Source organism: Berghia stephanieae, chromosome 7, assembly GCF_034508935.2.
Source record: "Berghia stephanieae isolate SIO BIC M18660-M18661 chromosome 7, UCSD_Bste_1.3, whole genome shotgun sequence".
NCBI classification, from domain to species: domain Eukaryota; kingdom Metazoa; phylum Mollusca; class Gastropoda; order Nudibranchia; family Aeolidiidae; genus Berghia; species Berghia stephanieae.
In genome coordinates, this window is record NC_088366.1 from 10,031,916 (window position 1) to 10,054,415 (window position 22,500).

Sequence of the window (22,500 nt, forward strand, 5' to 3'; positions counted from 1 at the left end):
TTCAATAGTTGAGAAAACCAAAATGGTGGTTGTATTTTATATATTTATTTAGTCGTGACCTTTGAATAAAAGTGTTTTGTTTTATTAGAGGAAATGCAATAGAAAATTACATTGTTTTGCAAAAATATTTAGTATGGCAATAAAAATACAGCGGTAATTACTTTAAGAATTTGAAGAAAAAAAAAAGAACAAATTAATTTGTTAAAAAAAAAAAACAAAAAAAAAAATCAAATAAGAAAACAATTTAAATAAATGAGTTTTGAGAAGCACTAAAGAAAACGAGAAAAAAATAAATTTAAATGGTTAAACAAATATATAAAAACAACACAAGTTAATACTAAATTGATATATTAGTAAATTAATAAATTAAATTCAATACTGGAATCTTCCCAATGTCATTACATCAATGGTACCAGCACAAGTAAGGCAATAAATTAGAAAAAGTACGTTTGCCAAAATCTGCATTTAGTTTATAAGGTGGGCTCATTTGAATTAGCCCGACCTAGTACTAGAGAGGCCAGACAGCAAACTCGGAGTTCAGCGTCAGGCGACGTGACGATGGGATGACGATGTGGGCGGAGTGGAGTGGTTGGGGAGAGGGGGGGGGGGTGATTAAAAAAAAAGAACAGGAGCGTATCCTGGTTTATGTATTACGGGGTGCATGGTGATTCTCAATCTATCAAAAATACACACAAATTGATTTCAGTACGAAGTATCAAGTTTAAGTACTAACTTTTGAAATTATCTAATTTAAATTAGATTATTTCGGACCTGGTAATACAGCATATAACTTGAAAAAACAGGCTGGTATTTGCCCACCCTGCCCATTATTACCAGCCGTCCCTGTCTCTATTTCCAAAAACTATAGGTGCCTAAATGAGTCAATAAAATGGGGAGAAAGATAAAATCTTTTTAAAAAAGCAAAAACAAAACAAAACAAAAAATCTCATTGTCATGCTCTCTCTCTCTCTCTCTCTCTCTCTCTCTCTCTCTCTCTCTCTCTCTCTCTCTCACACACACACACACACACACACACACACACACACACAGAATGAGACGAGGTTTCGGTTGATCAAATTCGTAGAATAATACCATGGCTAGTTTTAATATCACAGCAACCTTTAAGACAAACATTACAACCCATTGCACTCGATACTTGGAGTGTTAAGAGGGAGTAAGTTACCCAGTGCTCTATCATTGAATATTGAAATTACATTGTGAATCGCGTTTTTTGTCCAGTGCTGTTTAAAAGCTTCAGAGTGGTGAAATCTTTCTATGTTTAATTACAGAGTGTTGATGTGTTTTTCTATGGATAAATCGTAAATTATAACAATCATAAACGGAATAGAAGGTTCGGTATCATTTACAGAAAGGATTAATGTGGACGTTTAGCGTTTCCCCTTTGTCACGGAAACATACTGAATGCAACACTAAAGACGAATGATGGGTGAAAAGAACGAGGTCGTTAAAGTGAATAAAGAAAGAAATGGAAAGATTCACGCTATCAGTTCAAAATAAATTCAATGAGTCACCAAATAGAGCTCAAAGGGAAAAGATAGATTTAAATAAATAAAAATAAAATTCCCTTTGTTCGTCCCCAAGGGGAACTTTGTCTTTAAGGTCTATTCCAAGGGAAGACTGAAATAACTCAGGCGTCAGCCGCAGAGCAGCGCCGCAAAGTGAGCTAAGGCGAGGTAACTTGCTCAAGGTCACACAACGCAGCGGCGAGTGACTGAACTCGGTACCTTTCGGATACGAAGCAAAGACCGTACCACTGAGCCACGCTACCCCAACTTGTTCAATATTTAACATTATCTCTATTGGGGACAACCATGGAGTGATGACAATACGTTTTAAGTAACAAAAAGTCCTTTTCATTTGTTCCAAGTTCTTCAAAAGAGATCCCAAATTAAGAGCAGCAGCCGAACATAAAATGTTGGACGATACTAAACATTTCTAGGTATCGATTACAACTATTCTATTTATCATCAGGTACAACGATGCTGTTGGCCAGGTACTCATTTAGACCAAGGCATTGCTCTTCGGAAACTTAACTCTGCTCAACAGAGAGCATCTAACCCGAGATTTACATATAACCGCAAGAGATGACTTATTACGCGCCAAACGCAGACAACGAAAATCCGCCTAATGATTTCAGAGACATTTCTATAATACCAACATTATCAGATTTGTCGAATAATGCCCACCCTTTCGTTCGAGCGATTATTACAAAAGGAGCATACAGAGACCAAGAACATTATCTAGATATTTTATTTAGGTTAATGAGAGAGGATTTTATCAGACCTTTGAGAAATGGAATTAACGACTATCGTGAAAATGGTCATGACAAAAATTTTAGAAGCTCAGATATTCGTCTCTATCATGACGTCCACTTCACAGCGATGACATATATCAACGGAATAAATCACGTGATACAGTTCGACGTGTCAAATATGAAACACATAAAATGGGACCATTCCAAGCGGCTTATAAATGGAAACTTTTTGTGCTTGTCTAATGATAATTTCCAAGCAAATGTCATTTTTGCTACAGTCAGTTTTCGAGATACTAAAAATCTGAGAAAAGGCATAGTGAGTATATCATGTCTCTCTGAGCTCAGCACTGTCTTAAAGACAACATCAAATGATTCATTTGTAATGGCAGAGACAATGGCGTATTATGAAGCAGTCCGTCCAATATTGAAAGGGCTACAAACGATTGACTCAGATCTCCCATTAAAGGACTGCATCATCCTGTGTCAGAAGGACCTGAGGCCTCCAAAATATCTGGTTGAAAATGAGCGTGAATATAACATTAACTGCTTGATGAAACTTCCGGTAATACAGGAACTAGAACATGATAGAGTGTTAAACATTTTGGAATCGCAACCAGAGAAGGTGAGTGTTTTGAACACTTTGGAATGGCCGCCAACAGAAAAGATGTGCCTGAATCCGTGTCAGCTCGATGCTGTTATTCTTGCTTTGACCAAAGAGGTAGCACTTATTCAGGGCCCACCAGGAACTGGGAAAACCTATGTGGGATTAAAAATCATGCAATTGCTCTTAGACAACCAGCATCACAGGACGATGGACAATTATCATATTTATCTCATCTCATGTAGTTCCATATCTGAAGCAGACGTCGGAGGTCATCTTCCGCCAAGCTGATCTATCTCTTGCCAATTCTATTAAAGCAGCGCCACCTTTCTCAGCTTCATCTGTCCAAGTTCTTATCCCTTTCAAATACGTTATTCTTTGTCTTCCTCTTATTCTTTTTCCATTCATCTTTCCAGTCAAGGCGAGTATTTCCAAACCAGGGTGGCGGATAATGTGTCCTAAAAATTCCATTTGGCGTTTGATGATTTTTGTTATCAGTGATCTTTTTCTGTTTGCCATTTCTAAAATTTCTTCATTTCTTTTCCTTTCCATCCATGACACCCTCATCATTCTTCTGTAAAACCACATTTCCACTGCCTCCAGTCTTTTAACCATGGTCTTGTTTATGGTCCAGCTCTCACAACCATATAGCAGCACAGACAGTACATAGCAATCCAGGACTTTGATTTTTGTTTTCATGCTAATATTCCTGTTTTTCATAATTGTATGCAGCTGGTTGAATGCATTCTTCGCCATACCTATTCTTTTCTTTATTTCACAATCTGATTTTCCATTGGATGTTACATTGAAGCCTAAATATTTGAAACATTCAACTTGTTGTATGTTTGTCCTCTGCTTGTTATTACACAGGCTGGTGGGTTATTATTTTTAGATACCGTCATACATTCTGTTTTAGATATATTCAGTTCCAGTCCCATATTTTCACTACTCCTGACTACAACATCCAGTAATTCTTGTAGTTCATGTTCAGATTCTGCCAGTAGAACCGTATCATCTGCATACCTCAGATTTGTTACATTCTTTCCTCCAATACACACCCCCTTCTTATGTTCGATATCTCTTAATATCATTTCACTATAGAGGTTGAATAAATCTGGAGACAAAACACACCCCTGCCTAACTCCTCTTCTAATAGGTGTAAAACTGCTTAGCTCGTTGTCAACACGCATTGCTGCTTCTTGTTCCCAGTACAAATTCCGTAATATTCTTAAATCTTTACCATCAATGTCCAAGGATGATAGAATTTTGAATAGTTTTTCGTGTTGTACTTTATCAAAGGCTTTTGAATAGTCGATGAAACACATATACAGATCTTTATTTACTTCAATACATCTTTCCATCAGCATTGATAATGTGAATATTCCATTTCTGGTACCCTTGTCCTCAACAAAACCAAATTGCATCTCCCCAATTTCAGGTCGTATTTTATTTCTTATTCTTAGTAAAATTATCTTCAAAAGAATTTTTGTGAGGTGGCTCATTAGGCTAATAGTTCTGTGTTGTTCACAATCAACTGCCCCTGGCTTTTTTGGTAGTGCTATAAAAATGGATCGTTTCATATCAGTTGGCATTTTTCCTGTGTCATAAAACGGCGCGAGCAGTCAAAGGATTCTGGCCCATATCAGACAGAGTAATGGCAATCAAACTACAAGCAAAACCTTTTGATTTTGATATTTTACAAATATACGCCCCAACCACCAGTCACGATGATGAAGAAGTGGAAAATTTCTATCAACAAATAGATAAAGCAATGCATCAGTTTAAGTCTTCAGACATAAAACTCATCATGGGCGATTTTAATGCCAAGGTGGGCCGAGAAAGAATAGAAGATATTGTGGGCCCACATGGTCTGGGAGACAAAAATGACAGAGGTGATCGTCTTATTCAATGGTGCCGTCAACATGATCTGACAATCACAAATACTTGGTCAACAAACCACAATAGAAGGAAGTGGACATGGAAAAGTCCTGGAGATGGAGTGAGAAACCAAATAGATTACATACTCATCAGCAAACGTTTCCGAAACTCGGTTTTGTATGCCAAATCTATGCCGGGGGCTGACTGTAACAGCGATCATATACCTGTGCTATGCCCCATACGAGTTAAATTGAAAATCTGCAAAAGAGCAAAGGCTAAACCTAAATACCAACTAGACATTCTCCGGGAAGAACAGAAGATACAAGAAAAATTTGAACTATCAGTAAGAAACAAGTTTGAAGTGCTTGGAGAACTAACAGATATAGAAGAGAAATATGAGCAGTTTAAAGACAGTGTTGCTGCATCACTAGAAGAAAATGTTCCAACCACACTTAAGTTGCAGAAGAAGAAATGGATTACTCCAGAGATATTAGAACTAATGAATGAGAGAAGAAAGGCCAAAAATCAGGAAGAAAAATACAAGACTCTGAACAGGCAGATAAAAAGAAAATGCAACGAAGCTAAAGAAGACTGGATAAATGAACAATGTCACTATATAATGTCCTGCAAAGAAAAAAATGGCAAATTCTTCCATCAGAAAATCAAAGAAGTGACAAACAAAACTAAATCAGGTGCTAAAAGTGGATGCATCAAAGACAAGCGTGGAAACACCATCATGGACAAAGTCTGCATTCTAAACAGATGGTCAGAATATATTGAAGAACTTTTTTTTGATAATCGAGGAGAAATGCCTATGATAAAAGAACTGGAAGGGCCTTCTATAATGAAAGATGAAGTTAGGAACGTCATGAAAAGCATGAAAAATGGAAAAGCTGCAGGACCTGATGCCATAACAATTGAAGCCTTGACTGGCCTGGGTGAATGGGGGATTGAATTCATCACAAACCTTCTAAATCAAGTGTATGACACAGGAAAAAAAATCATATTTATAGTGACCCAATTTTGGTGATCTGCTACACAAACCACGCATTGGATCAGTTTCTTGAAGGTATTCTCGAATTTTGTCCAGATGGAATAGTTCGTGTTGGTGGAAATACCTCATGTGAAAAGTTGAAACCATTCAATTTGCAAAATAAACACGACAGACTGAGTCGAAAACACATTCGTTTTCTCAAATGGAACTTAGCAAACAGTTCAAGATGTATTAAAGATGCAAAGATGAAACTGGATTCCCTAACTATCGATGTCTTGAGTGAGAAATATTTGCTTGAACATATGACGAGATTGCATTATGATTCTCTAGTATCTGAATCTCGACAGGGTATGGCACCGTCTTTGATACATCAGTGGTTGAAAGCTCCAAACAGAACGTGGTTACAAACCTTGCCAGAAATAATCAAGTACCATCTGACAAAACTCGTCCATAAATGTCTTTCTCTCACAGCAAACAGATACCGTGATCTCCCATTGAATGTGAACCATACAATTGTTGACAGGGTTAGACTTTACGGGTGTTGGTTGTCTGAATACAAGAAGAAGTCAAAGTATCACCAAGAGGAGATTCCGTCACAGTATCACAAAACAAACAGGTCCATCTTAGATGACACACTGATGAAAATAGTCGTACCGGGTTATTTCTTCGGACAGATAGTTCATTTCATTCTTGAAAAAAATTTCTATTTTCAAAACAAGGGTCGGGCCATTGAGTGTTGGGTCCTTGGCCTACAAAATGATTTAAGCACGCAGCTGGATGACGTTGAAAAGCTACATCAGTTCATTAAAAGGTTTCAAAGACCTGAGGAAAGGGATGAAGATAATTTTGATGACATAGGAGAATCAAATTATATCATTGCACACAGGCAGTTCTTTGAGGACGAAGACGAAAAGAAAGAATTCTCCAATGAAGCTTCGAAATTAACAAAGATGGACGGTTTTGCATTGCTTAGGAGAGTAAAATTACTGGGAATAGATGAGTTGATTAGACCATCTTTTCAACATAATGCAGTCAGTCCGGATTTCGGATTTCAGTGTCAGCAGGACAGAAAGTTGTGCACATTTACTGAAATTGAAAGATATTTGTCTGATGAAAAAGTCATGTGTGAAGAAGAAGATGAAATTAAAATCGTTGATGTGTGGAAACTAAAAAAATGGGAGAGATTCGCTCTTTACAAACTATGGATTAAAAGATTTAGGAAATGTCTCTTAAAAACTATTGACAAACACATTGAAGAATACAATTGCATTCAACAGGAACTCAAAGTAACTCGAATGGATGAGGACGTTCGTGTTTTGAAGGCTGCAAAAGTGATTGGTATGACCACAACCGGAGCAGCTAAAAAGAAGGCATTGCTTGATGCTGTGGGATGTAAAATCATTGTTGTCGAGGAAGCTGCTGAGGTGCTGGAGGCCCACATTGTGACTGCTTTGAATAAAAAATGTCAACATCTTATTCTGATAGGGGATCACAAGCAGCTGCGGCCAAACCCTACGGTTTATGAGCATGCCAAGAATTTTGCATTGGACGTGTCGTTGTTTGAAAGACTTGTCGATAACGGCATTCCACACGTGACATTGCGTGAACAACATAGAATGCGAGAAAATATATCAGTGATCATGCGACACATTTATCCAAATTTGCAAGATCACATTTCTGTGGAAGGATATGAGGATATCAGGGGTGTTACCAAAAACATTTTTTTCATCCAGCACGGACAGAAAGAAAAAAGTGTGAAAGACACATTAAGTAAGTCAAACCCATATGAAGCGGAATATCTGACTCGGTTGTGCAAGTATTTCCTTCTGCAGGGATATGAGGCATCCCAGATTACTGTATTGGCTACATACGCAGGCCAGGTCCTGACTTTGAAAAAGGAAATGAAAGAACAAAACTTGAGTCAAGAAATTCGAGTTACATCCGTGGACAACTTTCAAGGTGAGGAAAATGAAATCATTTTGCTCTCTCTTGTACGAAGCAATGACAACAGCAATGTTGGATATTTGAAAGTTGACAACAGAGTTTGTGTGGCTTTGTCACGGGCAAAAAAAGGATTATTTGCGATTGGAAATTTGTCATTATTGGCAACTCAAAGTAAACTGTGGGAAAAAATTAAAGAAACTGCAGAAACTGAAAAGATGACCGGGGATGGACTGCCAGTAGCATGTCGAAATCACCCAGATGAGAATGACGTAATGAGAGTTCCCAAGGACTTTGATCGTAGACCCCAAGGAGGCTGTGTTAAGATATGTAAGTTCCGTCTGGAGTGTGGTCATTTATGTGAAAAGACCTGTCATGGATACGATTTAGAGCATAAAAATGTGAGTTGTAATGCTAGATGCCAGAAAACGTGTCCAGAAGGACATCCTTGTCGTCAAAAGTGTTCGAAGAGATGTAAACCTTGTAATGTACCAATATCAAAGCAGATAAAAACTTGTGGCCACGTAGTAACAATGCCTTGCCATATGAATCCTTCTGATTATACATGTAGGAATCCTTGTAGCGAAATCTTGCAATGTGGACACACTTGTCCTGGTACATGTTAGGATTGTCTGGAAGGAGCCATCCACTTGGCGTGTAAGGAGAAATGCCAAAACATGTTGCGTTGTGGACACGTTTGTCAGAGTAACTGTGGAATACCTTGTCCTCCTTGCTCACGGCCATGTCCTGCAATGTGTAGACATAGTTCATGTAAACATATATGTGGTGAATGTTGTGTCTCATGTCAGGAACGGTGCGCCAACGTCTGCAAGCACAGAAAATGTAGCCGTCCATGTCATATGGAGTGTGATGTGAGGCCATGTAAACGGAAATGTCGCAAAATTCTCCGGAAATGTATGCACTATTGTTCTGGACTTTGTGGTGAGCTTTGTGTCTGTAAAAAATGTGAGAAGGTTGAAAGAATTGGAATCTCACAACTGGAAATCAAACGAGGATCGAATAATAATCACAACCTTGAAAATACTATACTTTTCAAAATCGCGAGTTGTTCCCACATATTCACGCGAGATGAAATTGATCATTATATGATTTCGAAAAAGGACGATTTTTCCAGTGAATTTGTTAGCTGTCCAAAATGTTTGGTTCCAATTCAGAATTGCAATCGATACCAACAAATCTTAAAAGCAAATGCAAAGAAAATTGAGGAGGCCAAAAGCAGATCCAATGAACAAACAACGGTAGCAAACATGGCAGCTTTGTCTTCAAAATTAAAGTTCAGTTACGTTATTTCTAACATTATGTTACTTCAGCCCGAAAATAACACGGTATTCCAAAACAAAGAAGTGCAAGACAGGCTATCAGCTTTGGAAAAAGAAAACAAATGCATGAGTTACCAACAGATTGAGGAATACGGGACAGAACTGAAAAGGCGTTTGCTTTATGCTTATACCGGGGCATTGATGATGTTTGCTGAAGATCACGGAGTTCAATTTTCAGAAGAGCTTTCGCAAAGCTGTAAAAATGTCAGGCAAATACTTTCTAAAATAAATCCGGATGAGGCCGTAGTTCAGCATGGAATGGATAAAATCTCGTCTATGGAAAGCATCATTGAAAAGGAATGTGTGGATTCTGAGGGCCAGGCTAAATTTCAAGCTAAGAAAATGATAGCGAGAAATTCCTTGAATTTCCTAGATTCAAAGGATTCACGGGTAATTTTTAATTTTAGATATCTATACTTTTGTTAACGGTAAATTTCAAAATTTTAATTAAAAAGTTTTCCTTGTAAGATAAAGGCATGAAGCTAAAACGTAATAAGAGACAAGTTTAGGGGATGGAATCGATAAGAACGTCTTTGCTGGTCTGATAACCACATTTATTACGGGCTCATTGTTGTAATGAAAATCTCAAAAAGTGAAGTTCATTACGGCAATATTAACTCAGCCTATAAATATGTTATGATGTCAGACCTGTATATATATATATATATATATATATATATATATATATATATATATATATATATATATATATATATATATATATATATATATATATGTATATATATATATATATACGCGTTGTTGGATTGAGGTGTAAAAGTGACAGTAAGGAACAATACTCTTGTTCTCTGAAAAAATACGTGGTGAGATGTGGCCAAATAAGTGTTGATTTTTTAAAATATATCATTAGATTAAAATATTTCTCATCTTGTTAAAACTCTCAATCCTGGAATCCCGTGCAATCACACCGTTGAGTGTTTTTGACTAGATATGGGTCCCAGATTTGGGTCTTTTTTACAAAATATGGGTCACAGATTTGGGTGTTTTTGACAAGATATTATGGGTCCCAGATTTGGGCGTTTTTGACAAGATATGGGTCCCAGATTTGAGCGTTTTTGACAAAATATGAGTCCAGATTTGGGTGTTTTTTTTAAAAGATATGGGTCCAGATTGATGTTTTTGAAAAGATATGGGTCTCAGGTTTGAGTGTTTTTTGACAAGATATGGGTCCCAGATTTGGGTGATTCTGACAAGATATTATGGGTCCCAGATTTGAGTGTTTTTGACAAGATATGGGTCCCAGATTTGGGTGTTTTTGACAAGATATGGGTCCCAGATTTGGGTGTTTTTTTTACAAGATATGGGTCCCAGATTTGAGTGTTTTTGACAAGATATGGGTCCCAGATTTGAGTGTTTTTGACAAGATATGGGTCCCAGATTTGGGTGTTTTTTTTTACAAGATATGGGTCCCAGATTTGATTGTTTTTGAAAAGATATGGGTGTCAGGTTTGAGTGTTTTTGAAAAGATATGGGTCCCAGATTTGGGTGTTTTTGACAAGATATTATGGGTCCCAGATTTGAGTGTTTTTGACAAAATATGGGTCCCAGATTTGAGTGTTTTTGACTAGATATGGGTCCCAGATTTGGGTCTTTTTTACAAGATATGGGTCACAGATTTGGGTGTTTTTGACAAGATATTATGGGTCCCAGATTTGAGTGTTTTTGACAAAATATGGGTCCCAGATTTGAGTGTTTTTGACAAGATATGGGTCCCAGAATTGGGTGTTTTGACAAGATATATGGGTCCCAGATTTGAGTGTTTTTGACAATATATGGGTCCCAGTTTGAGTGTTTTGACAAGATAGTTCCAGATTTGGGGTTTTTGACAAGATATGGGTCCCAGATTTGATTGTTTTTGAAAAGATATGGTACCTAGATTTGATTGTTTTGAAAAGATATGAGTCCCAGGTTTGAGTGGTTTGACAAGATATGGGCCCCGGTGTTGAGTTATTTTGATAAGATATGGGTCCCAGTTTTTATGATTTTAACATGATGAGATCTTGTTTTCAGGCCAATATTTTCACCCCCACCCCCTTCTTAATAAAACTAATAATCAGGGGCGTGGCTATATTGGTTGATTTGGTGCCTGGCACCGCATCCATATTTTTAAAATGCAATACAGAATATACAAAAAAGAGAAAAAAACCCTGAGAAATGGTATATACCGCCTCTAGCTTATTTGAGTTAGTCTTTTCTTTATTTTTTTCTTCTTTCTTTTGTATTTGCAAATATAGCATGTTTTAAGTAGTTTTCTTTTGATTCGGGCACCACCTTATTCTGTAAGCATGCCACGCCACTGCTAATAATATATAAACACAAAGATTATTTCTTTATAATTCTTAAAATTTACGTTTTCACTTGTTATTTTGCAGGCATTGTCTGAGGCCATATCTTTCGCTGAAACCAATATTTTTGGTGAGGGTAAGGTTTTTCAAGTTTACTTTACTATCCACTCACTAATATCCAAAAGAAGAAATGAAGTGATTTGGAAAGAGTTAGAAGACAATAAAGAGTAAAAGCGCTTTACGAGGGGTCCCTGGCCAACAGCAACATTTAACATGAAGGTCGGGACATGGCGCTGTTAGGCGATATTACAATTTTTTCGGACGGAGATAACGCTGTTAACGGCCATGTACTCATTTTTCACTTGAGTAATGTGAGAGCATGGGAGTAAAGAGCCTTCTCCATGGACTCAACTAAGATCTGAGCGAGGTTTGAACCAGGACCTTCCGATCCGAAAGCGAGTGTCATACCACTAGACCATATCGCCGCACATTTTTGTATTTATCTCTCTGTTTTTTTGGCATTGATTCAAGCATACATTTTCTAATCTTTATTTTTCATTATGAAATTCCCTTTATTCATGTCATAGGGGAATTTTTTTTCTCTAGGATCTATTCCAAGAGAAGACAGGAATAACCCAGGCGTTAGCCGCAGTGCATCGCCGCAAATTTACCTAGCGCGAGGTGACTTGTTCAAGGCCACACAGCGCAGAGGTGGGTGATCGAACTCGTTACCTTCCGGGTATAAAGCAAAGACCGTACCACTGAGCCGCACTACTCCTATTATGTAAAATATTTACAGTTTCTGAAAGTAACAAAAGCTGAAATCTAACATTTATGGCCGATTTCTCTTTCAAATCACCTTCTGACCTCAGGGACAGCCGACACCGAGGCAAGTCAGGTGATTTTTTTGGGGGATCTTTCCAAAGAAAGAGACAAAAATGAAGATTTTGGGCTCAGGAAAGGATGGGGAAACTTGAATAAGACTATCACAAAGGCAACAGGTCTAGAAGAAGAAATTCAGAATTTTTTAGAAACCTGAGTTTTTCTATAGAGCAATATGATGCTAAACGTGCTGATAACGCTTTGTAAAGGGTCCCTGACCAACAGCAATAATAGAAACGCCTCTTAGGCGATATTGCATTTTTTCCAAAACAGAGACAACGCTGTTAACAGCCAGGTACTCATTTTACACATGAGTACGGTGAGAGAATGTGAATAAGAGACTTTTACAAGGACTCAACTAAGCGATGAGCCAGGCTCGAACCCATGACCTCTCGATCCGAAAGGGAGTATCATACCACAAGATCGCATAGCCGCACTACTGTTAGTTATTACGTAAACACTGACAATGGAATGATGGGGGGGGGTGAGCTTTTGAACAATACCATTAATGTGTTGGGGGTTTTTTTTCAGATCGAGATACAGAGCCTTGTGGAGAACCTGCTAATGATGACGGACAAGACTATTCAACAAACAGTGATGAGCACAATCAACAAATGATGGAACATATTCTCAGAGATAGTTCCCACTTGAAAACTGGTAAAATAGGGTTTGATGGAAATGCTGGACCATATGACAAAACTGGCTCTTCATACTACAAAGACTATAGGCCAGAGACAAGATCGGATGTTGATGACAGCATAGGATATCACGCAAAAGATCGTCACAGGCACTTCAAAAAGTGGGACCAAAATGAAGATTTTGGAATCAGCGACAGAATGGGAAACCTTGAAAAAGAATATTACAAGGGCAATAGGTCTAGAAGCCGGAATTCAGACATAAGCATTGGTAAAGGAGTGGGGAACAATCTAAAACGTGATCAAAAGAACTATATACAATTGGGGAAAACTGAGAACTCAGATAGAGATGAAGACGTGTCAAAGTATAGGGAAAGATATTCATTCTCAGCTAGAAAGGGACGTGATCGGAAAAGAAAATGTTCAAATTGGGATTTACTGGAACGCAGCAATAAGAGAACGAGGGTCACTTTTGATGATAGAAATGAATTCAGAAGTTTTAAAGATACAAGAAATATTGCAAATAATACAACAGATTTTGACACCACTGTGAGAAAATATACAAAAAGTTCCAGTATTCCTATGAATATTTCAGATTGCATTTATGACAAAGATGTCGATAAAATCATGGACGACGACAGGACGTCAAGCTTAAAGCGTGGGGTGGTAATGTCATCTGATGTGGAATATAGAACTTATAAAGACAAGGAAATGAAATCTGATGTCACAGATAGAAAAAGGAAATACCCAATAGGTTCCCGAGTCCGTGGTCAGCGAGACCAAAATTTAGATTATGAGCCTCAGAAAAAGAATAAACAACCGGATCTTAGAGACGTTTTAAATCGAAGAAAAGAAAAAAGAGAAAAAGATGAATGGTTGAATACTTCTTCCAAAAATAAGCTTAGAGACTGCAGTACTGTAACATTGGGTCTTAGAGATGGCATAGCTCCAAGAGAAGAACAAAATGATGACAATATTGAAAGTGTGAAGGCAATATTAAATCTTAAAGTTCGAATAGATTCACAGGCAGAACAATGTCACGACGATAACCCCACAAAAAATATAATTTTCGATTATAAAGATGGTTTAAGTCCACGAGAAAAACAAAACGACAACAAGAATGGAGAAACAGAAATATTGGATCTTATAGATCGATTAGGTCTAAGAGGAGAACAGAGTGGCGACAATAAAGATGGAGAATCTGAAGTGTTGGATCTTATAGATCGATTAGGTCTAAGAGGAGAACAGAGTGGCGACAATAAAGATGGAGAATCTGAAGTGTTGGATCTTGTAGATTGCTTAGGTCCAAGAGGAGAACAGAGTGGCGACAATGAAAATGGAGAATCTGACGTGTTGGATCTTGTAGATTGCTTAGATCCAAGAGGAGAACAGAGTGGCGACAATAAAGATGGAGAATCTGAAGTGTTGGATCTTGTAGATTGCTTAGGTCCAAGAGGAGAACAGAGTGGCGACAATGAAAATAGAGAATCTGACGTGTGGGATCTTAGAAATCGGTTAGGTCAAAGAGAAGAACAGATTGGCGCCAATGAAGATGGAGAATCTGAAGCTTTGGATCTTAGAGATCGGTTAGGTCCAATAGGAGAACAGAGTGGCGACAATGAAGATGGAGAGTCTGAAGTGTGGGATCTTAGAGATCGGTTAGGTCCAAGAGGAGAACAGAATGATGACAATGAAGATGGAGAGTCTGAAGTGTGGGATCTTAGAGATCGGTTAGGTCCAATAGGAGAACAGAGTGGCGACAATGAAGATGGAGAGTCTGAAGTGTGGGATCTCAGAGATCGGTTAGGTCCAAGAGGAGAACAGAGTGGCGACAATGAAGATGGAGAGTCTGAAGCTTTGGATCTTAGAGATCGGTTAGGTCCAAGAGAACAAAATGACGACAATGATGATGGTGAATCTGAAGTTTTTGATCTTAAATATCGGTTAGGTCCAAGAGGAGAACAGAATGACGACAATGAAGATGGAGAATCTGAAATTTTGGATCTTAGAGATCGGTTAGGTCAAAGAGAACGAAATGACGACAATGAAGATGGAGAATCTGAAATGTTGGATCTTGTAGATCGCTTAGGTCCAAAAGGAGAACAAAATGACGACGAAAATTACGACAATGATGATGGTGAATCTGAAGTTTTGGATCTTAAATATCGGTTAGGTCCAAGAGGAGAACAGAATGACGACAATGAAGATGGAGAATCTGAAGTGTGGGATCTTAGAGATCGGTTAGGTCCAAGAGGAGAACAGATTGACGACAAGGAAGAGGGAGAATCTGAAGCTTTGGATCTTAGAGATCGCTTAGGTCCAAGAGGAGAACAGAGTGGCGACAAGGAAGAGGGAGAGTCTGAAGTGCGGGATCTTAGAGATCGCCTAGGTCCAAGAGGAGAACAGAGTGGCGACAAGGAAGAGGGAGAATCTGAAGTGCGGGATCTTAGAGATCGCTTAGGTCCAAGAGGAGAACAGAGTGGCGACAAGGAAGAGGGAGAATCTGAAGTGCGGGATCTTAGAGATCGACATCAAGAACAAAATGATGGCAATGGACAAGGAGAAACAAATCATTTAAGTCCAAAAGGAGAAGAAAATGATCACAACAGAGAAGCGGAGACAGAAATGTTGGATTGTTGTGATCGCTTAGATCCACAAGAAGAACAAAGGAACAAAAAATAGAGACAGAAATGGATTGTTGGATCATAGTTATAGCTTAGATCCACAAGCAGACCAACATGACGACAATAGAGAAGGAGAAAATGTATTGCTGGATCTTAGAGGTTGCTTAGATCCACAAGAATAATAAAAATAATTCCCTTTATTCAAACCATAGGGGGAAATTTGTCTCTAGGGTCTATTCCAAGGGAAGACTTGAGTAACCGCAAATTGAGCTAGGGCGAAGAGAGTTGCTCAGGACCACACAGCGCAGCGGCGGGCGATTGGTCTCGTTACCTTCTGGATACGAAGCAAGACCGTACCGCTGATCCACGCTGCCCACGAGAAGACCAAAATGACAACAATAGAGAAGGAGAAACTATAAATGCTGGATTTTAGAGATCACTTAGATCAGCGGGAAGACCAAAATGTCGGCAACGGAAAAGAAGAAACTGTACTGTTGGATTATTGTGATCACTTAGATCCATGAGAAGAACAAAATGGCGACAATAGAGATAGAATTGGGATGCTGGATCTGAATCTTAGCTTAATTCTACAACAAGGAAAAGTTGTCGATGAGAGGGAAAGAGTAACTATAATGTTGTAGGTTATAGATCGCTTACGTCGAAAGCAAGAACAAAATGACGAAGAAAGGGAAATATATTTCATAAGAAGACCTATTTAGAATCTGCGTAAGTTATTTTTTCTTAAATATTAATATTACATTCTGTTTTTGGATGCAGAATTATGGAGTTTTTGCCTTACATTTTACATATTCTATTATATTGATATCATCATCATCATCATCATCATCATCATCATCATCATCATCATCATCATCATCATCATCATCATCATCATCATCATCATCATCATCATTGTACATACAATAAACATCATCATTGTTTTTGTCGTAGAATTTCTACAATAACGACACAGTTGTCGAACACTCAAGAAGTTTTTATTTTAAAAATTCATGTTCTCCCTATTATTAAAAGAGACCTTTTATTAATTAATATAATATGCATTGATTGGTTCCTGTTTTCAATTATTCTTATTATTGATAATAAGTACTGTCTAAATCACATAATGCTCTAAAATATATGTATACAGCAGCCCCTGTCTTTAATTATTCCTATTATTGATAATGTATACGGTCTATATTACATTGTGCTCTAAAATAAATGTATTGATTGACCACTGTTTTCAATTATTCTTATTATTGATAATGAATACAGTCTAAATCGTATAATGTTATGAAATAATATATGTATTAATTGGCCCCTGGTTTCGATTGCTCATATTATTCATGACGAATCGGTCAAAATCGTATAATGTTATGAAATAATATATTTATTAATTGGCCCCTGTTTTCGATTGTTCATAGTATTCATGACGAATCGGTCAAAATCGTATAATGTTATGAAATAATATATTTATTAATTGGCCCCTGGTTTCGATTGTATATAGTATTCATGACGAATCGGTCTAAATCGTATAATGTTATGAAATAATATATGTATTAATTGGCCCCTGTTTTCGATTGTTCATAGTATTCATGACGAATCGGTCTAAATCGTATAATGTTATGAAATAATATATGTATTAATTGGCCCCTGTTTTCGATTGTATATAGTATTCATGACGAATCGGTCTAAACCGTATAATGTTATGAAATAATATATGTATTAATTGGCCCCTGTTTTCGATTGTATATAGTATTCATGACGAATCGGTCTAAACCGTATAATGTTATGAAATAATATATGTATTAATTGGCCCCTGTTTTCAATCGTTCATAGTATTCATAATGATTCGGTCTAAATCGTATAATGTTATGATATATATAGTATTGCTTGCCCGCTGCTTTCAATTATTTTTATTATTGATCGCAGGAACTACTTTTTATATGAATACTTAACATCTCTTAAATCAACGAGAACCAGAAATCATTATTATTTTTAATGTCAAACGTTGGACTATCACTATTTCTTCCTACTTATCTGTTACGCCCAGGCTCTGAATGTATTTTTAACTCATCGTTAGTTGTGTGTTCTGTCTATCTCATGTAGATTGTCAATCGCCGAAAAGTCATTTGTTTTGTATTATTTCAATAAATTATGTCCCTCACTCCCATTCTTTCAATTTTGCACAAATATAGTATCATTGTTACCATTATTATTATTATTATTATTATTATTATTATTATTATTATTATTATTATTATTATTATTATTATTATTATTATTATTATTATTTTATTATTATTATTATTATTATTTTATTATCATTATTATTACCCATATTTTCTCCCTGTTTTCATATGTTGCATTCATGATTTTAATATACCTGTTCTCATCGCTTTGTGTGTGTTTTTCTGTCGCCTGAAGAAGGCCAATGGCCAAAACGTCGTTTGTTTTTTTTTATTATTTGAATAATAAATCTAAATCTAATTGTAAAGTATATATCTGGATCACTTTCATTCTTTAAATATATTTTTAAACACATTCTTACCTGATGTTGTAGGCCGTTGTGTTGATGTTGTGTTGTAACCGGTTACGAAATATTTTTTTAAAATAACGATAAAACTATTGAATTCTAAATTCGATAATGTGTGAATGGCCCAGTTAAGAAAAAACACTTCGTGTTTTATTCATCATTTTTTTGTTGATAAAGGGGAAACCCGAAACGTCCAGAATATCTGTCTACGACTAATAAATTGAAGCTTACAATTCAATACTTATTGTTATATTTTCCCTTCGAGCTTCAAGCAGCAACATTTTCATTATTTCGTTCAGAAAATAGAACAATATTATAGAATATTCTGTTCCATTATATGTCACATAGTTTTTATGAATAGGGAATGAAATTAGCGGAAGAGTAGCGTCCCTTGATTGGACGTCACCCATAGTCTGTGACGTCACAGGCGGAAAAGTTATTAGAGAGAGAACGTCATGTTGGTTGTGTGCATTTCGGAGGACGAAAGACGCATGCGCACAACCAACATGACGTTCTCTCTGTTATAACTTAATAACTTTTCCGCCGGTATCGTCACAGACTATGGGTGACGCTACTCTTCCGCTAATCTCATGCCCTATACAGTGTATGCGTGCGAAGGCGGGGGAGAAGATATTATGTGCAAAAGGAATGGCGCTCTTTCTGAGATCCTGGATTGTGTGAGCATCGTGGTCAATATAATATTGTTTTTCAACGATGGAGATATCAGCCAATATAGCTCACTTTGGGGCGTGAGACCGAGGCTGACACTTGAGTTGTGTTGATTATGTTTTTTTACTTTGCGATAGACCACGAAGAAACAATATATTCTGATGCTGTTTTAAAGGAGTTTGTTCTTTATATTTCTTTGGAACGCATCACAGGCATGTATAAGGAGGGTACAGATTTTCGTAAACAGGTGCATGCGTAAGATAAAATGGATGGATAGAATAAAAAATGAAGAAGTATGGAAAAGAACACAGCAGAAACCAGTGGGAGAGGAAATAGGAAGAAGACGTTGGAGGTGGATTGGACACACCCTTAGAAAGAATGACTCCACTTTTACAAAGAAAGTATTGGACTGGAACCCCCAGGGGAGAAGATCAAGGGGAAGGACGCGAGGAACATGGAGAAGAATTAAAGAAGCTGATATACAGAGAAGTGGTAAGACCTTAAATTAGATTAAAAAGATAGCTCAGTATAGAGAAGGATGGAAACTATTTGTCTGTGGACTATACCCTGACCCATGGTGAAAAAGGCAATGATGATGATGATGATTTCTTTGTTTATTTTCATATTTCTCTCTTACTAAAATGGGTAGCGCAAATATGTCCTTTTCACCCTATGCGTTTAAGTTAAGTACTCACAATATCTGCCAGCCGGATATAACGCACCAAAACACAAAAATGTGTTTAACCTTGAGCTTTTCCAGATAGTATGCGCTTGACTAAGAAGCTCAGAATATTCCATCCGGAAATATTAAAAAAACAACACACACAACTATGGCTTACCTCAAACGTTTATGGTCTGGTTAATACAGATTAGTGAGACCTACTCTTAAAATGACTGGCTAAAAACAGTAACAAAGGGCTGAGTGACATCAACGTTTTGCCATCCATGTGTTTAAGTACATATTATATTCAGGTCTGGCATCCGAACCCACTTATCGGCCTAGTTTAACATTCTTGTAATGGACCTTATTTTGAGTCATTTTTAAAGATTTCCATTACAACGTTGAGCCCATAAGGATTTGGGTTATCAGACCTGAAAATTAGTACACGTCCCTTTCAGATAATGACGTGTTCAGCCCACCTCGTTTCGCATGCATTCTCGATGCCTGCTTCTCATGCTCCAAATGAGACTGAGTTTGTCAGTGTAGCTGATCCCGGTTTGAGGGCCTCGGAATAAGACCACCCATCTTGTATTTCATATAATCGAACAACAGGTTTCAACAGTCGTGACGTCACTTCACTCGTAATGACGCAGATTAGTAACTGGTTCTAAACTATCGGAACAATGGCGGACGCCCTTATGAAATACTTCTCCGACGAGCATAAAAGTGTATCCAGAGGAGAAAAACATTATAAATCTGATCATGCTTTGACTTTTATAAATTCTGATCACATGACATGTAAAAAAGTTCTAGCCAGCATGAAGAATAAAAAGTACTGATTTTTTTATTTAGAACCGGACTGCTGGTTGCTGGGCGGACGTGACATCAGACTATTGAATCCAATTGTTATATTAGGGCAAGACCTGGAACAATTCGTATATTATCAACTTGGCCAAAAACCTTGACCTTCAAAAGTATCGATCAATATAAATGACCCTAATCTTGGCAAAAAGAAAATTCAATAAATCTGAAATCTGAAACTTCTCGAAATTCTTATCTGTACCATGCGTTGATAAATGGCGTGTAAAATCGACAGTAATATTCTTAACATCAGTTGTTATTTTGTTTGGTTTTGAAATGACAAAAGATGATAGACTAATGGACCATTTAGACGTTCAGATAATGGGGATGATCTATATTACTTGTCCACGTGCTGAAGATCATTGACCACATTGCAAAGTGTGCTCAAAATGACTTGTACCGTGAAAAGTGTTCTCAGTTTGAGAAATAGCCAACGTCACTATTTATTTATTGATCATTTTGCTCAACATGACGTATGGGTATGTTTACTACTTTCATTAACAAAGCAGTGTGTTTATATCTATTGATTGAGTACTGTCCGATCCTAGTACAGCAAAAAATCATGTCATCGATGACTAGGTTGGACGAAAAATTAACATAGATCACTCATATGGATCTGGGCCATCGCACTTCAGTTGTAAATCTAGGGAAACGTTGTATATTATATATATATAATATATATATATATATATATATATATATATATATATATAAATTTACAAAAAAGACACACGAACTAAAAGTGCTCGACTTTAATGTTAAAGGGGCGGTAAATATGAATGAATGGAATTATTAATTCTATATATATATATATATATATATATATATATATATATATATGTGTGTGTGTGTTTGTGTGTGTTTGTGTATAACTCGAACCTGTCAATACAAAATGTCTTTTTTTTCTGGAAATCGTAAAGAATTGAACTTTCGCATGTAGATACCATTTTCCACCGCTGAGTACCTGCTTCCATGCTTATAAACACGAAAATAAAAAACAACAAAAGGAAACAAGTCAGATGCTTTTCATAGTATCTTTAATTTTATAATAGTTCCGATTTGAAGCACAATAGAGTCTACGGTAAAAGTGAGTTTTAAGTTTGACTGAATGAATGAATGGTTATATGGCTGCCGTGAATGTGGACGTCACTTCAAGTTTGTCAGTCTGTTTCTATTATCCAGTTAGGAATCTGCCTCCATAAATCTGTCTAGTGCAAGTGTTTTTAGATTTAAAATGTCATCGTGTGTGTTAAGGTGCTGAGGCAGTTGGATGATTCCTTGTGTTGTTGTAATGAGATTTCAGGTTGATGTTTCCAAATGTATTTGATGTCAGAAAATAAACCAAACATGCACGCCGCTGAACTGGGTGCCAATCAATGTACTGGGTATTGTGTGCTAGAGACAATGTAGTTTTTATCTATGAATCGAATGGGCACAATTTGCAGGTTATGAATCTCGGTTGGTAGAGCATTCGCTTTAAACGCAAAGGTGGGAAGATCGATCCCTGGTGCTGTCGAGAATTTTTTTTTCTGAAACCCTCAACCCTCCGCTCTGTCCACCCAGCAGTGAATGTGTAGATAAGTCTGTTAGATTTGGGGTAAAGTACTTTGAGATAGACTAGCATCCTATCCATATGATAACAAGCAATTGCTATTGTCCGTTTCACGCTACAGAAATCGGGATAAACTCCGGCTCCATGGGCCCTATGGGATTGAAGGACTACACACAAGCGAATGCTTCTTCTTGTTTACATTCCAAGATGCTACTACTGTCAGAAAAAGCGTTCCAAATAGTGCTCTGTTGTTTATCTGGCTTTAAAATAATGGATTCATACCTATCTATTTTTTGTTGTTGGTTCGAAGAAGGGTTTTCAACCCGAAACTTTCCGTGTTTGGTAATTTGTTCTGTTTTAATCTGTTATATTGGTTTAATTACTTTTTTATATTTCCTATAATGCAACGCTAGCCATGTCGTCTTGTAAATCCTTTCTCAATGTTGTTTTTCAGGCAAGCAACAAAATGTGACAGAACACACTAGACTAAGGGCCGCCATGACCGAATATGAGACATGTGAGACGCAACTACTCATGGTGAGGTACGGTGATATTGCTACGGTAATACTAGATACCAAAACCATGCATCCCATTGCCGCCGCTCGGATTACAGTAGGATACAATTCAACAGAGCACGTTAGAGCAACATACCAATTTACACTACAACAATTTCTTGCTATGATAATGAAAACCAGCATACCGATTTCTTGAAGACTTCCACTTGCTATGATATCAAAGGACAAAAACA

General features: G+C 37.1%; 1 protein-coding gene across 1 annotated transcript; it reads left to right on the forward strand.

Moving 5' to 3' along the window:
* The first annotated feature begins 1,151 nt into the window (after positions 1-1,151).
* Positions 1,152-16,152, forward strand: LOC144976446 (NFX1-type zinc finger-containing protein 1-like). Its single transcript, XM_078920737.1, is given in 4 exon segments — positions 1,152-3,117; positions 5,764-9,419; positions 11,423-11,471; positions 12,749-16,152. Coding segments are annotated over 4 exon segments (7,503 nt in total). The 5' UTR covers positions 1,152-2,105; the 3' UTR covers positions 15,535-16,152.
* The last annotated feature ends 6,348 nt before the right edge of the window (positions 16,153-22,500 follow it).